Consider the following 16,725-nt stretch of genomic DNA (forward strand, 5'->3'; position numbering starts at 1 on the left):
TCAAAAATATACAGGTAAGTGAGAAAATAATTATTTTCAAAAAAACACATTAATTTTTGTATTAAGTCACTAATTCTCCATAAGTCAAAAACCAAAAAAGCTAGAGCAGTGAAAATTTCTGCACGTATTCTCTGTTTAAATTCATGGAATACGTGTTCAAGCATTTTTTCAAAAATAAACAAAAAATTGCAAAAAATAATTTTCAAAAAAATTAATTTTTTGAATTACAAAAAGCCTATAACTCAAAAACCAAAAAAGCTAGAGCAGTGAAAATTTCTACACGTATTCTTTCTTTAAATTCATGGGACACGTGTTCAAGGATTTTTTCAAAAATAGACAGGTTAGTGAGCAAAAAATTATTTAAAAAAAAACACTTTAATTTTTTTATTAAATCACTAAATGTCCATAACTCAAAAACCAAAAAAGCTAGAGCAGTGAAAATTTCTGCACGTATTCTCTGTGTAAATTCATGGGACACGTATCTAGGGATTTTTTCAAAAATGTCCAGATAAGTGCGCAAAAAATTATTTTCAAAAAAACACTCTAATTTTTTTATTAAATCACTAAATGTCCATAACTCAAAAACCAAAAAAGCTAGAGCAGTGAAAATTTCTGCACGTATTCTTCATTTAAATTCATGAGACACGTGTTCAAGAATTTTTTCAAAAATAAACAAAAATTTGCAAAAAATAATTTTCAAAAAAATTATTTTTTTGAATCACAAAACGCCTATAACTCAAAAACCAAAAAAGCTAGAGCAGTGAAAATTTCTGCACGTATTCTCTGTGTAAATTCATGGGACACGTATCTAGGGATTTTTTTTAAAAATGTCCAGATAAGTGAGCAAAAAATTATTTTCAAAAAAAACACTTTAATTTTTTTATTAAATCACTAAACGTCCATAACTCAAAAACCAAAAAAGCTAGAGCAGTGAAAATGTCTGCACGTATTCTCTGTTTATATTCATGGAATACGTGTCCAAGGATTTTTTCAAAAATAGACAGATAAGTGAGAAAAAAATTATTTTCAAAAAAACACTTTAATTTTTTTATTAAATCACTAAATGTCCATAACTCAAAAACCAAAAAAGCTAGAGCAGTGAAAATTTCTGCACGTATTCTCCATTTAAATTCATGGGATACGTGTTCAAGAATTTTTTCAAAAATAAACAAAAAACTGCAAAAAATAATTTTAAAAAAAATCATTTTTTGAATCACAAAACGCCTATAACTCATAACCCAAAAAAGCTACGCCCCTGAAAATTTGTACACACATCCTCCACTAAAATCCAATAAATATTTACTACACCGTTTTTCCCTGAAATAACACAAACAAAAGCGCCATAAACAATTCCCCCTCACCAAAAACCCCGGCGTTAACCGTATTAAAGCTGGACCTCGCTGTTACTGTTGCACCATTTTTACACGACACCACAACAGATTCCCTACATTACAGAATCTACATTTTTTACATTTCAAATAAAAGCAGTTGGTCATCCCTAGGAGCTACTATTTACATTCGACAAAGCGGCCTTTTATTGTCAAAACTAACGCGAAGCTATTGAGGAGGCGGGCGCTTACACTCGTCATCATCCGTGGTATCCCCGGGGCAAATCCCACACCTCAAAGAAATCCACCCTGGACGTTTGCTATTTATACCGCGGGCCCAACCACTGACACTCGAACATTTGACAACAGGCCAACGCAATCGCGAGCGCCACCAATATCCCCAACACCGAATACACTATGCACAAATGCACCAAGGCGAACACGTACAGGGTGCGATGGCACCACTTGTTCGGTTCCCACATGCTGGGCGCGTAGTCCGGGTACTTGATGCTCAGGATCCAGAAGTTCCCGAACCCGAACCAGGTCAGCAGCAGGATCGTCAGGGCGATCTGGAACAGAAGGCGATCAGCAGATCGTCGGATTAGTGTACTCTAAAGTGTTCTCAAGCGGTTGGTGCAAACCAGAGTGAAATCCGAGCATTTTTGAGTGAGTAGTAGCGGGTACCAAAGTGTGCTCCAAAGTGTTCTTAAGACATTGGTGCAAACCAGAATAAAATCCGAGCATTTTTGAGTGAATAGTGAGCATTTGAACTCAAAGGCTTTTGTTTGAAAATTCATGACCCCGATCGGTTTGCATAATAATGTTTATAATTCATTGCCGAGGTTTGTATGAACGTCATAATTTTTTAAAGGGTTCTGGGGTACCAGGAGGTGCAATTAATGGGTACCCAGGCATACTTCAAAGTGTTCTTAAGGCATTGGTGCAAACCAGAGTGAAATCCGAGCATTTTTCACTGAGCAGTGAGCATTTGAACTCGGAAGGTTTTTGTTTGAAAATTCGTGACCCCGATCGGTTTGTATAATAATGTTAATAATTTATTGCCGAGGTTGTCTGGGTGAATCCTTTTAAGATAATAAAGGATAACAGCCCTATAGGGCCAATTTGATGTACTGTGAAAAGCCGAAGGCCTTAGGGGCATTTGTCCCTTACGAATCGGAAAATCTAAATTGCTATTGTGTTTTCTTTTCCACGTCAATTTTCTTTCGGGGTATTTACTTTTATCTCTCGGACTACGTGTCTTGCAAACGGTTTGTTGGGTTTTTAATGGGTTGAAAAAAAATATTGATGCTATCGAAGGCTTTATAGGAATCCCCAAAAGTCCTTATCAAGAATTAAAGGCTCGGGTCAAGGAGGGACTGCTAAGGGATGTATATAAAAAAAAATATTTTTTTAGGCAATTTTTTCTCTATGAAGAAATTTTTTTAGCAAAAAATGGTTTTAATAAAAAACAAAGCTGCATTCACAGAGAACAAGTTCATATAACTCTCTTTATCGTAACTCAAACGGTTCACTTTTGAGAGCCGTTTAAGTGCCGCAAGGTCCGCCCAAGACGTTAAAAAGTTTGTCATGCAAAAACTCCACTTCTATATGGGGGATTTTAACGGAAATTCTTTCAGACCTTAAGCCTATAAGGGACAACAGTTTGCTTTAGTTTCAGGAGAATTACTCCAGTCACTTTCTCCGGAAGGGCTTCTAGAGCTCGGTGTGACTCAGATAGAGAGTTACTAATTTTTTTCTCCGTGAAGGAATTTTTTTAGCAAAAAATGCTTTTAATAAAAAACAAAGCTGCATTTACAGAGAATAATCTTGTATAATCCGCTTTATCGTAACTCAAACGGTTCACTTTTGAGAGCCGTTTAAGTGCCGCAAGGTCCGCCCAAAACGTTAAAAAGTTTGTCATGCGAAAACTCCACTTCTATATGGGGGATTTTAACGGGAATTCTTTCAGACCTTTGGACTATAAGGGACAACAATTTGCTTTAGTTTCAGAAAAATTGTTTCAGTCACTTTCTCCGGAAGGGCCTCTACAACTCGGTGTGACTCAGATAGAGAGTTACAAATTTTTTTCTCTGTGAAGGAATTTTTTTAGCAAAAAATACTTTCAATAAAAAACAAAGCTGCATTCTTAGAGAACAATTTCATATAACCCGCTTTATCGTAACTCAAACGGTTCACTTTTGAGAGCCGTTTAAGTGCCGCAAGGTCCGCCCAAAACGTTGAAAAGTTTGTCATGCGAAAACTCCACTTCTATATGGGGGATTTTAACGGGAATTCTTTTAGACCTTCAGACTATAAGCCACAACAATTTGCTTTAGTTTCAGGAAAATTGCTTCAGTCACTTTCTCCCGAAGCGCTTCTGAAGCTCGAGGTGTGACTCAGATAGGGAGTTACTAATTTTTTTCTATGTGAAGGAATTTTTTTAGCAAAAAATGCTTTTGATAAAAAACAAAGCTGCATTCACAGAGAACAATTTCATATAACCCGCTTTATCGTAACTCAAACGGTTCACTTTTGAGAGCCGTTTAAGTGCCGCAAGGTCCGCTCAAAACGTTAAAAAGTTTGTCATGCAAAAACTCCACTTTCTATATGGGAAATTTTAACGGGAATTCTTGCAGACCTTTGCACTATAAAGGACAACAATTTGCTTTAGTTTCAGGAAAATTGCTTCAGTCACTTTTTCCGGAAGGGCTTCTAGAGCTCGGTGTGACTCAGATAGAGAGTTACTAATTTTTTTCTATGTGAAGGAATTTTTTTGGCAAAAAATGCTTTTAATAAAAAAAAAAGCTGCATTCACAGAGAACAAGTTCATATAATTCGCTTTATCGTAACTCAAACGGTTCGCTTTTGAGAGCCATTTAAGTGACACAATGTCCGCCCAAAACGTTGAAAAGTTTGTCATGCGAAAACTCCACTTTCTATATAGGGGATTTTAAAGGGAATTCTTTCAGACCTTCAGACTATAAGCCACAATAATTTGCTTTAGTTTCAGGGAAATTGCTCCAGTCACTTTCTCCTGAAGGGCCTCTACAGCTCGGGGTGTGACTCAGATAGAGAGTTACTAATTTTTTTCTCTCTGAAGGAATTTTTTTAGCAAAAAATGGTTTTAATAAAAAACAAAGCTGCATTTACAGAGAATAATTTCGTATAATCCGCTTTATCGTAACTCAAACGGTTCACTTTTGAGAGCCGTTTAAGTGACGCAAGGTCCGCCCAAAACGTTGAAAAGTTTGTCATGCGAAAACTCCACTTCTATATGGGGGATTTTAACGGGAATTCTTTTAGACCTTTAAACTACAAGGGACAATAATTTGCTTTAGTTTCAGGAATATTGCTTCAGTTACTTTCTCCGGAAGCGCTTCTACAGCTCGGTGTGACTCAGATAGAGAGTTACTAATTTTTTTCTATGTGAAGGAATTTTTTCAGCAAAAAATGCTTTTAATAAAAAACAAAGCTGCATTTACAGAGAACAATTTCATATAACCCGCTTTACCGTAACTCAAACGGTTCGCTTTTGAGAGCCGTTTAAGTGCCGCAAGGTCCGCCCAAAATGTTAAAAAGTTTGTCATGCGAAAACTCCACTTCTATATGGGGGATTTTAACGGGAATTCTTTCAGACCTTCAGACTATAAGCCACAACAATTTGCTTTAGTTTCAGAAATATTGCTTCAGTCACTTTCTCCGGAAGGGCCTCTACAGCTCGGGGTGTGACTCAGATAGAGATTTACTAATTTTTTTTTTTTGACAATTTTTTTCTCTGTAAAGGAATTTTTTTAGCAAAAAATGGTTTTAACAAAAAACAAAGCTGCATTCATAAAGAACAATATGCTAAAACTCTCTTTATTATAACTTAAACGGGTTTCCCTTGAGAGCAATTTAAGTGCCGTGAGGTCATCACTTCTTCAATCTCCTTTTCCTGAAGTAAGAATTCCCAAAATTCCAGGATCTTGGTCTCCAAATCAAAAACCCCTTACTTCACACATTTTACACACCAACCACATCTCTATAAACCCCTAAAATAAATAAAAACACATAAAATTCAAATTTGGCGCGCAAGTGCTCTAGCGACCCCCTAGCGGCCGTCCTGTGCAACATCTCCAGTCACAAACCTGTTTTGTAAGAAAGCACACTGTTCATTAATTAACTAACTAATTAATTAATTAATTAATTAATTAGTGACTTACCGACGCTATTCTCGACGTAATCGAGGTGGTATTGGGTGCAGCAGGGTCGATGTGTCTGGTGTGCAACTGGTTCCACAGGCACAACCCCATTTTGACACTTCCCACGCTCCCCCCCACCACCATGTAAATAGGGATGTTCGGTTCCCTAGGACAATCCCTAAGGAACTGCACCCCTAATGATCAAACGAAAGTTTCGTACTGAAAAAGGACCATCGTCAGGGTCGAAACTCACTTACCCATGATCAGCATGATCACCGGTAGGACCGACAAACAGACGAGGAAAACCGTGACTACCACTGCAACAAACAGAGAAAACCCAATTAGGTCAAGGTCAACGGGGTGACCTTGACTACCTCTCTCTCTCTCTCTCTCTCTCTCTCACTCCTTACCGGTCTTATTGACGATCTTCAAGGCCTTATATACGAAATCGCAGGTGCCGTTGGCCTCAAAATGGGCGTCCTTGAGCTGGTACGCCACTGACCCGTACGTGGTCAAGGTCATGCTCAAGCTGAGCCCCTGATGCCCCATTTCGCGCGAGTACTTCCTCTCCGCCCCGCAGAGGCGCCGCTGCTCGTCCCCGGACACCTGTGGGATCCCCACCTGATAATTAAAGGCATTTTGGTGGCGCCACCTGGCGGGTATACTAGGAACTACTGACTGAAATTGTGCGCGTGCGCTTTGGGGTCTGAGGTATACACCTCGGGCAAGTTCGGGTCTGGAGTGCGCAGCAGTTATGCGTGCATTGTAAAGTTGAATATTCGTGGTATCGAAAAGAGCAGGAAGGTTCGTTGTTCGGGCAAATATCTCGCTTAGTATTGGTTTTATGATAATTAATTATTTATTGAAAGTTGTTCAGAATTGAATTCCCTATAAAAAAGCGTCTTTACAAAATTTCAATAGGAGCCATAGTTTAGGAGATATCACCGGTTGAAGTTTTAACATTATCCAATGGGGTATTAGGGCACCAAAGTTCATGTTTTGTCAAATATCTCGCTTAATATTGATTTTACGATAATTAATTATTTATTGAAAGTTGTTCAGAATTGAATTCCCTATAAAAAAGCTTCTTTACAAAATTTCAATAGGAGCCTTAATTTAGGAGATATCACCGGTTGAAGTTTTAAGATTATCCAATGAGGTATTAGGGCACCAAAGTTCATGTTTTGTCAAATATCTCGCTTAATATTGATTTTACGATAATTAACTATTTATTCAAAGTTGTTCAGAATTAAATTCCCTATAAGAACCCTCCTATGAAAAATTTCAATAGGAGCCATAGTTTAGGAGATATGAAATATTAGGGCACCAAAGTTCATGTTTTGTCAAATATCTCGCTTAGCATTGATTTTACGATAATTAATTATTGATTCAAAGTTGTTCAGAATTAAATTCCCTATAAGAATCCTCCTATGAAAAATTTCAATAGGAGCCATAGTTTAGGAGATATCACCAGTTGAAGTTTTAACATTATCCAATGGGGTACTAGGGCACCAAATTTCATGTTTTGTCAAATATCTCGCTTAATATTGATTTTACGATAATTAACTATTTATTGAAAGTTGTTCAGAATTAAATTCCCTATAAGAACCCTCCTATAAAAAATTTCAATAGGAGTCTTAGTTTAGGAGATATCACCAGTTAAAGTTTTAACATTATCCAACGGGGTATTATGGCCCCCAATTTTCATGTTTTGTCAAATATCTCGCTTAATATTGATTTTACGATATATAACTATTTATTGAAAGTTGTTCAGAATTAAATTCCCTATAAAAAAGCTTCTTTACAAAATTTCAATAGGAGCCTTAGTTTAGGAGATATCACTGGTTGAAGTTTCAACATGAGACTATACACCCTTGGCAACTAACCATCTGGCGTGCGCACGACCGTTTTCAAGCCCTAATCACTACTTTAATCTAAGCATAAAAAACAAATGCGGGCTCAAGGTGCACATTAAGGGAAAGGGGTGGGGAGAGGCAAAAGGGGGTTAACACACACCCCTTACCTGACTTACTGAACTGCTCGCGCGTCTCGACCCGGTGCCTTCCGTAGCCCCATTAATGTTCCCTTTGGACGAGGATCGACAGTGGTGGGGTGACGTCATCCTCCCTCGGGAATCTGTCAAATTTAACCACCCACTTACCTACCGAGCTCTGTCTCTCTCTCTTTCTAACTCGTGGCACTTACGTGACGGATTATCGGCGCTGGACCTCCTCTCGCTCACCGGCGGCTCTTGGAAGGTTAAAGTGAGACTCCCGCGGGAACTTCTCGTGTCGCACGCCGTGCGGTTCCTGTAGGTTTCCGGACCTACGCTTCCCCTGGGGGTCCTCTGATCCGGAATCTCTCCTTTAATAAGGGAAACATTTGCATTTTAATGCAAGGGAGTCTGTAATGGAGATTTTTACCCCCCCCCGGTTCATTCTTACGCGACGGGATTATATTGTTAATTCCGGGTTTAATCAGATGCGATTTTATGCATTTCCACCTGGATTTGGGGGACGTGGGGTAATAACGGACGTGACCTAACGGATTTTTTTTTTTTGTTAAGAAATTGGTGCAGGAACGTGAAGAGGGTGCCCAAGTGAGGGGCGGAATGGCAACTTTGGTATTTTTGTCGAAGAACACTTGGAGGGTCTTCCGAGTAGTCCAGTAATTAAATTTTGACTGCGAGAATTTGAGATATTTTAGTTGTTATTAACGGATAAATTATTTTTTTCTTACAGGCACTCCTGGACTAAGAATTTTAATATCTTGACAACTAGTGCATCGATTTTAGTGATTTTTTCAAAAAGGACTAAAATAATCTTGACACTAGTTGACAAATCAATAATTTTTAAATTTGGACTACTAGAACCCAAGATATTCAATTTCCAATAAGAGACAAACTATTTTCGTCCTTACAGGCACTCCTGGACTAAGAATTTTAATATCTTGACAACTAGTGCATCGATTTTAGTGATTTTTTCAAAAAGGACTAAAATAATCTTGACACTAGTTGACAAATCAATAATTTTTAAATTTGGACTACTAGAACCCAAGATATTCAATTTCCAATAAGAGACAAACTATTTTCGTCCTTATAGGCACCCCTGGACTAAGAATTTTAATATCTTGACAACTAGTGCACCAATTTTAGTAATTTTTTCAAACAAGACTAAAATGATCTTGACGCTAGTCAATAAATCAAAAATCATTAAAATCCGACCACTAGAACCCAAGATATTCAATTTCCAATAAGAGACAAACTATTTTCGTCCTTACAGGCACCCCTGGACTAAGAATTTTAATATCTTGACAACTAGTGCATCGATTTTAGTGATTTTTTTAAAAAGACTAAAATGATCTTGACACTAGTTGACAAATCAATAATTTTTAAATTTGGACTACCAGAACCCAAGATATTCAATTGCCAATAAGAGACAAATTATTTTCGTCCTTACAGGCACCCCTGGACTAAGAATTTTAATATCTTGACAACTAGTGCATCGATTTTAGTGATTTTTTTAAAAAGACTAAAATGATCTTGACACTAGTTGACAAATCAATAATTTTTAAATTTGGACTACCAGAACCCAAGATATTCAATTGCCAATAAGAGACAAATTATTTTCGTCCTTACAGGCACCCCTGGACTAAGAATTTTAATATCTTGACAATTAGTGCATCGATTTTAGTGATTTTTTCAAAAGAGACTAAAATAGTCTTGACACTAGTTGGCAAATCAATAATTTTTAAATTTGGACTACTAGAACCCAAGATATTCAATTGCCAATAAGAGACAAATTATTTTCGTCCTTACAGGCACCCCTGGACTAAGAATTTTAATATCTTGACAACTAGTTCATCGATTTTAGTGATTTTTTCAAAAAAGACTAAAATGATCTTGACACTAGTTAACAAATCAATAATTTTTAAATTTGGACTACCAGAACCCAAGATATTCAATTGCCAATAAGAGACAAACTATTTTCGTCCTTACAGGCACTCCTGGACTAAGAATTTTAATATCTTGACAACTAGCCCATCGATTTTAGTGATTTTTTCAAAAAAGACTAAAATAATCTTGACACTATTTAATAAATCAATAATTTTTAAATTTGGACTACTAGAACCCAAGATATTCAATTTCCAATAAGAGATAAACTATTTTCTTCCTCACGAGCACTCCTGGACTATAAACCCCAATATCTCGACATCTACCGCATCGATTTTAGTGATTTCTTCAAAAAAGCCTAAAAAAATCTTCGCACTAGTCAATAAATCAAAAAGCATTAAAATCCGACCACTAGAACCCAAGATATTCACATTTCTTCAAAAAAAAACACTAGACGTGACGTCACTTGTTAGCTACCCCCCATAAATGATCGACTCACCCGCGATACTGCCCCTCGGGCTGGTCCGGTGGGGCGCGTTCTCCTGCACGATACTCCCGCGCGGACTCCGGCTGGTTTCCGGAGTCAAACTGAGTCGATGACGTCGATTTCCTGCCAAAAAAAAGGGAGCATCAGGGCATAAGGAGCTTTTCCTTATGCCCCCCAACTCACCTTCCTCGGGGTTGTATTGCTTCAGTTCTAACGGGGCTACGGTTTGTCTAGGTGACCTTGAAGCGCTCCGGTTGTATTCGGAGATATTTAACCTTGAACCTTGTAGGTTCGTGTCGGGGGTCAGGCTGTGCCTAGGGGACCTGTTAGGTTCCGGTACCAGGCTGTTCCTTGGACTCCTGTAATAGTTACGAGGTACGTCACAAGTGTACAGGTATGGCAAAGCGAGCGATCGAGTGCGCAATCCACGTGTTCAATTTTTGAGTAGAAGTTCAAAGGAGAGAAGTATCGTCGTCTCTCTTTAACTGATGACCGAGTCTATGGGTGTCTTTGTTGTTGATGCACGCAGAAAGGAACTTTGTCCCTGGTGTATATTTTTTCATTATTTTTAATATTTGGGGTCATATGCCAGAGACTATTAAAAAAATTAATTTTGTTACTACTATTATTATTATTATTATTAGAAAATCGATCAATAAGTCGAGAACGGTTGGGTTTACGAGGAAAGTTGTAGGGGTCGTTTTGGTGAGGAAACTCATTGGCTTTCATTGGAAACTTAAATGGATAAAATCGCTTCATTGGTTCTCGATTTATTTAGATTTATGTAAAGCCTTTGACAGAATCGACATTTTTTACGAACCTATTGAAAAAACACTCAATAACTCCAAAACGGCTGTAGATACAAGGAAACTTGTAATAACCTTTTTGGTTAAGAAACTCATTGGCTTTCATTCGAAATTAAAATTATTAAAATCGCTTCATTGGTTCTCGATTTATGTAAAGCCTTTGACAGAATCGACATTTTTTACGAACCTATTGAAAAAACACTCAATAACTCCAAAACGGCTGTAGATACAAGGAAACTTATAATAACCTTTTTGATAAAGAAACTCATTGGCTTTCATTAGAAAGTAAAATTAATAAAATCGCTTCATTGGTTCTCGATTTATGTAAAGCCTTTGACAGAATCGACATTTTTTACGAACCTATTGAAAAAACACTCAATAACTCCAAAACAGCTGTAGATACAAGGAAACTTGTAATAACCTTTTTGATAAAGAAACTCATTGGCTTTCATCAGATACTAAAATTAATAAAATCGCTTCATTGGTTCTCGATTTATTTAGATTTATGTAAAGCCTTTGACAGAATCGACATTTTTTACGAACCTATTGAAAAAACACTCAATAACTCCAAAACGGCTGTAGATACAAGGAAACTTATAATAACCTTTTTGGTAAAGAAACTCATTGGCTTTCACTAGAAACTAAAATCAATAAAATCGCTTTATTGGTTCTCGATTTATTTAGATTTATGTAAAGCCTTTGACAGAATCGACATTTTTTATGAACCTATTGAAAAAACACTCAATAACTCCAAAACAGCTGTAGATACAAGGAAACTTGTAATAACCTTTTTGGTAAAGAAACTCATTGGCTTTCATTAGAAACTAAAATTAATAAAATCGCTTCATTGGTTCTCGATTTATGTAAAGCCTTTGACAGAATCGACATTTTTTATGAAGGTATTGAAAAAACACTCAATAATTCCAAAACGGCTGTAGATAGAAGGAAACTTGTAATAACCTTTTTGATAAAGAAACTCATTGGCTTTCATCAGAAACTAAAATTAATAAAATCGCTTCATTGGTTCTCGATTTATGTAAAGCCTTTGACAGAATCGACATTTTTTATGAAGGTATTGAAAAAACACTCAATAACTCCAAAACGGCTGTAGTTACAAGGAAACTTGTAATAACCTTTTTGGTCAAGAAACTCATTGGCTTTCATTAGAAAGTAAAATTAATAAAATCGCTTCATTGGTTCTCGATTTATGTAAAGCCTTTGACAGAATCGACATTTTTTATGAAGGTATTGAAAAAACACTCAATAACTCCAAAACGGCTGTAGTTACAAGGAAACTTGTAATAACCTTTTTGGTCAAGAAACTCATTGGCTTTCATTAGAAAGTAAAATTAATAAAATCGCTTCATTGGTTCTCGATTTATGTAAAGCCTTTGACAGAATCGACATTTTTTATGAAGGTATTGAAAAAACACTCAATAATTCCAAAACGGCTGTAGATAGAAGGAAACTTGTAATAACCTTTTTGATAAAGAAACTCATTGGCTTTCATCAGAAACTAAAATTAATAAAATCGCTTCATTGGTTCTCGATTTATGTAAAGCCTTTGACAGAATCGACATTTTTTATGAAGGTATTGAAAAAACACTCAATAACTCCAAAACGGCTGTAGTTACAAGGAAACTTGTAATAACCTTTTTGGTCAAGAAACTCATTGGCTTTCATTAGAAACTAAAATTAATAAAATCGCTTCATTGGTTCTCGATTTATGTAAAGCCTTTGACAGAATCGACATTTTTTATGAAGGTATTGAAAAAACACTCAATAACTCCAAAACGGCTGTAGTTACAAGGAAACTTGTAATAACCTTTTTGGTCAAGAAACTCATTGGCTTTCATTAGAAAGTAAAATTAATAAAATCGCTTCATTGGTTCTCGATTTATGTAAAGCCTTTGACAGAATCGACATTTTTTATGAAGGTATTGAAAAAACACTCAATAACTCCAAAACGGCTGTAGATACAAGGAAACTTGTAATAACCTTTTTGATAAAGAAACTCATTGGCTTTCATTAGAAACTACAACTAATAAAATCGCTTCATTGGTTCTCGATTTATGTAAAGCCTTTGACAGAATCGACATTTTTTATGAAGGTATTGAAAAAACACTCAATAACTCCAAAACGGCTGTAGATACAGGGAAACTTGTAATAACCTTTTTGGTAAAGAAACTCATTGGCTTTCATTAGAAACTAAAATTAATAAAATCGCTTCATTGGTTCTCGATTTATGTAAAGCCTTTGACAGAATCGACATTTTTTATGAAGGTATTGAAAAAACACTCAATAACTCCAAAACGGCTGTAGTTACAAGGAAACTTGTAATAACCTTTTTGGTCAAGAAACTCATTGGCTTTCATTAGAAACTAAAATTAATAAAATCGCTTCATTGGTTCTCGATTTATGTAAAGCCTTTGACAGAATCGACATTTTTTATGAAGGTATTGAAAAAACACTCAATAACTCCAAAACGGCTGTAGATACAAGGAAACTTGTAATAACCTTTTTGATAAAGAAACTCATTGGCTTTCATTAGAAACTACAACTAATAAAATCGCTTCATTGGTTCTCGATTTATGTAAAGCCTTTGACAGAATCGACATTTTTTATGAAGGTATTGAAAAAACACTCAATAACTCCAAAACGGCTGTAGATACAAGGAAACTTGTAATAACCTTTTTGGTAAAGAAACTCATTGGCTTTCATTAGAAACTAAAATTATTAAAATCGCTTCATTGGTTCTCGATTTATGTAAAGCCTTTGACAGAATCGACATTTTTTATGAAGGTATTGAAAAAACACTCAATAACTCCAAAACGGCTGTAGATACAAGGAAACTTGTAATAACCTTTTTGGTCAAGAAACTCATTGGCTTTCATTAGAAACTAAAATTAATAAAATCGCTTCATTGGTTCTCGATTTATGTAAAGCCTTTGACAGAATCGACATTTTTTATGAAGGTATTGAAAAAACACTTAATAACTCCAAAACGGCTGTAGATACAAGGAAACTTGTAATTACCTTTTTGGTAAAGAAACTCATTGGCTTTCAACAGAAACTTAAATCAACAAGATCGCCCCATTAGTTCTCGAGATATTTCAATTTTTGTACACCCCTTGACAAAACCAACCCTTAAAATAATTTGTTTGAAAACTCCCGTCCCTCATCGGTCCGTATAATAACTAAAAAAAATTCCTGCCCCCGATATACGTTTAGGGCGATCCAAAGCCCCTGTGCACCCCCTTCTACAATAGAAAATACCCACCCCTATGGCCCGGATTCCCTTTTAGGCCCCGCATATGCCTCTAAATTGAAGTAATTTAAGATAAATCCGGGACTTAAATAAATCTCGATTCAACCTCTTGCAAGAGACGGCGGTTTATCTCTGTCTATTTAATCCGCTCTAACTAAGCCCTATGAGAAGATAGAGCACGAGGTGCTTTATACCTGTTATACTGCTCGGGAGTGAGGCTGTTCCTAGGGGATAAGGCTGAGTCGGGGACCAAACTGTTCCTGGGACTGCGAACGTCGTTCGGGACCAGACTGTGCCTCGGGGACCTCGTCGTGTCCGGTACCAGGCTGTTCCTAGGGCTCAGTGCACAGTCTGGCACCAAGGAGGCCCTAGGGGACCTAGAACCAACGAATGGGGTCAATTGAACCGTTACAGTGGATCCAATTTTTTCGATTGTCCTCACGTCGTCCGTTATACGTGAAATGAATTGATAAAAGTGCAGGTGGAAAAATTGGGGGCGTGTGTAATAAAAGTGCTTTCGAGGGGTTTATCTCACTTCGATCCGTAGGTGAAGGCCGAATTGTCTCTCTTTTATGTATGGAAATTTCGGCTTCTGGCGGTCGCTGTTTGGGATTATATTAAAATAAGTTAGTGCACATTTGCATTTACATGAGGTTATCTTGGAGGCCGTTGAAGTTACATGAAAGTTATATTAAGGTTTTTTAAAGGAAATTTAATTCTCAATAAGTTTGGTTATTAGGAAAAATATGATAGGATTAACGGAAAGTGAGATATCACGCAAAATGTGCAAGGGGTCGCCTCAGGTCACCAGTAACTAACTAAATAAATATGAACTCCAAAATATCTTGGAAACCGTTAGAGTTACATGAAAGTCGTATAAAGGTTTTTTAAAGGAAATTTAATTCTTATTAAGTTTGGTTATTAGGAAAAATACGGTAGGATTAACGGAAAGTGAGATATCATGCAAAATGTGCAAGGGGTCGCCTCAGGTCACCAGTAACTAACTAAATAAATATAAAGTCTAAAATATCTTGGAAACTGTTAGAGTTACATAAAAGTCGTATAAAGGTTTTTTAAAGGAAATTTAATTCTCAATAAGTTTGGTTATTAGGAAAAATACGATAGGATTAACAGAAAGTGAGATATCACGCAAAATGTGCAAGGGGTCGCCTCAGGTCACCAGTAACTAACTAAATAAATATAAACTCCTAATTATCTTGGAAATCATTAGGGTTACATAAAAGTTGTATAGAGGTTTTTTAAAGGAAATTTAATTCTCATTAAGTTTGGTTATTAGGAAAAATACGGTAGGATTAACAGAAAGTGAGATATCACGCAAAATGTGCAAGGGGTCGCCTCAGGTCACCAGTAAGTTACTAAATAAACATAAAGTCTAAAATATCTTGGAAACTGTTAGGGTTACATAAAAGTCGTATAGAGGTTTTTTAAAGGAAATTTAATTCTTATTAAGTTTGGTTATTAGGAAAAATACGGTAGGACTAACGGAAAGTGAGATATCACGCAAAATGTGCAGGTGGTCACTAGTAACTAAATAAATATAAACTCCAAAATATCTTGGAAACCGTTAGGGTTACATAAAAGTCATATAAAGGTTTTTTAAAGGAAATTTAATTCTCATTAAGTTTGGTTATTAGGAAAAATACGATAGCACCAACAGAAACTGAGATATCAGCCAAAATGGGGAAAAAACCGTTTTTTTCGCAAAATATTTATTAATGCAAAATTACCTTGCTGGGCCGCGTGTACCACATACGCGTCACAACAATCAAGAAACCCCCGTATAAAGACTTACCGGTAACGCGGTATCTCTTCCAAACTGTCATCCCTGGTTTCGGTTAGGGCGATGTTGGGAATGATGCTGTGACGTGGGCTCCTGCCCTTGTCCAATTCCTCGCCCCTGTCGCCATCTATGGGGGAGACCGCGATGCTGGCCCTACGACCTGCAAGACAACATTAGGGACTATTTGTCTTGAAAGTTTCGTGCCCCTACGTCTCAACAGTCAAGAGTTATTCGAGGTTAAAGATCAAATTGGGGTATAGTTTAATTGGTCATGGTGTTTAATTATTAATTTTTTTTATAAGGAACTGCTTTAGATAGAAAGCTGAAAATTTTCATACTGATAGTCTAAGGTCCCGAGAATTTACCCTGAAAGTTTCGTACTTCTAGGTCTCATCAGTCAAAAGTTATTTAAGTCTAAACTTCGAATGTGTGCATAATTTAATTAATAAGAATGTTCAATTACTATTTTTTTTAATTAAGAATAAATTTAGCTAAAAACTTCAAATTTTGAAGCTCAATGGTCTAAGGTCCTCAGTATATACCCTGAAAGTTTCGTCTTTTTAGGTCTCATCAGTCAAAAGTTATTTAGCTCTAAACATCAAATTAGTGCATGATTTAATTAGTCATGACGTTTAATTACTAATTTTTTTTAGCTAAGATCTACTTAAGCTAAAAAGCTGAAATTTTCCAGACCGATAGTCTAAGGTCCCAAGTATTTACCCTGAAAGTTTCGTTTTTCTAGGTCTCCTCAGTCAAAAGTTATTCAAGTCTAAACTTTAAATTTGTGCATAATTAATTTAATAAGAATGTTCAATTACTATTTTTTTTTATTAAGAATAAATTTAGCTAAACACTTCAAGTTTTTAAGCCCAATGGTCTAAGGTCCTCAGTATATACCCTGAAAGTTTCGTCTTTTTAGGTCTCATCAGTCAAAAGTTATTTAGCTCTAAACATCAAATTAG

General features: G+C 36.3%; 1 protein-coding gene across 4 annotated transcripts in view; it reads right to left on the reverse strand.

Annotated features, from left to right (window-relative positions):
• Window positions 1–322: 322 nt before the first annotated feature.
• The window catches only part of LOC126747863 (uncharacterized), a 97,679-nt gene continuing 81,276 nt past the window's right edge, over window positions 323–16,725 (reverse strand). For 2 of the 4 annotated variants that reach the window (XM_050456772.1, XM_050456771.1), the window contains exons 3-12: window positions 15,776–15,923; window positions 14,157–14,339; window positions 10,072–10,247; window positions 9,901–10,011; window positions 7,715–7,873; window positions 7,533–7,645; window positions 5,920–6,130; window positions 5,767–5,826; window positions 5,531–5,703; window positions 323–1,897 (exon numbers count right to left, since the gene is read on the reverse strand). In XM_050456772.1, coding sequence (XP_050312729.1) covers window positions 1,649–1,897; window positions 5,531–5,703; window positions 5,767–5,826; window positions 5,920–6,130; window positions 7,533–7,645; window positions 7,715–7,873; window positions 9,901–10,011; window positions 10,072–10,247; window positions 14,157–14,339; window positions 15,776–15,923 — 1,583 coding nt within the window. In that variant the 3' untranslated portion in view covers window positions 323–1,648. The remainder of the gene's footprint in view (window positions 1,898–5,530; window positions 5,704–5,766; window positions 5,827–5,919; window positions 6,131–7,532; window positions 7,646–7,714; window positions 7,874–9,900; window positions 10,012–10,071; window positions 10,248–14,156; window positions 14,340–15,775; window positions 15,924–16,725) is intronic. The other 2 variants (XM_050456773.1, XM_050456774.1) reach the window with 2 other exon arrangements.

The sequence above is a fragment of the Anthonomus grandis genome, chromosome 20 (genome assembly GCF_022605725.1).
Source record: "Anthonomus grandis grandis chromosome 20, icAntGran1.3, whole genome shotgun sequence".
Classification (NCBI taxonomy): domain Eukaryota; kingdom Metazoa; phylum Arthropoda; class Insecta; order Coleoptera; family Curculionidae; genus Anthonomus; species Anthonomus grandis.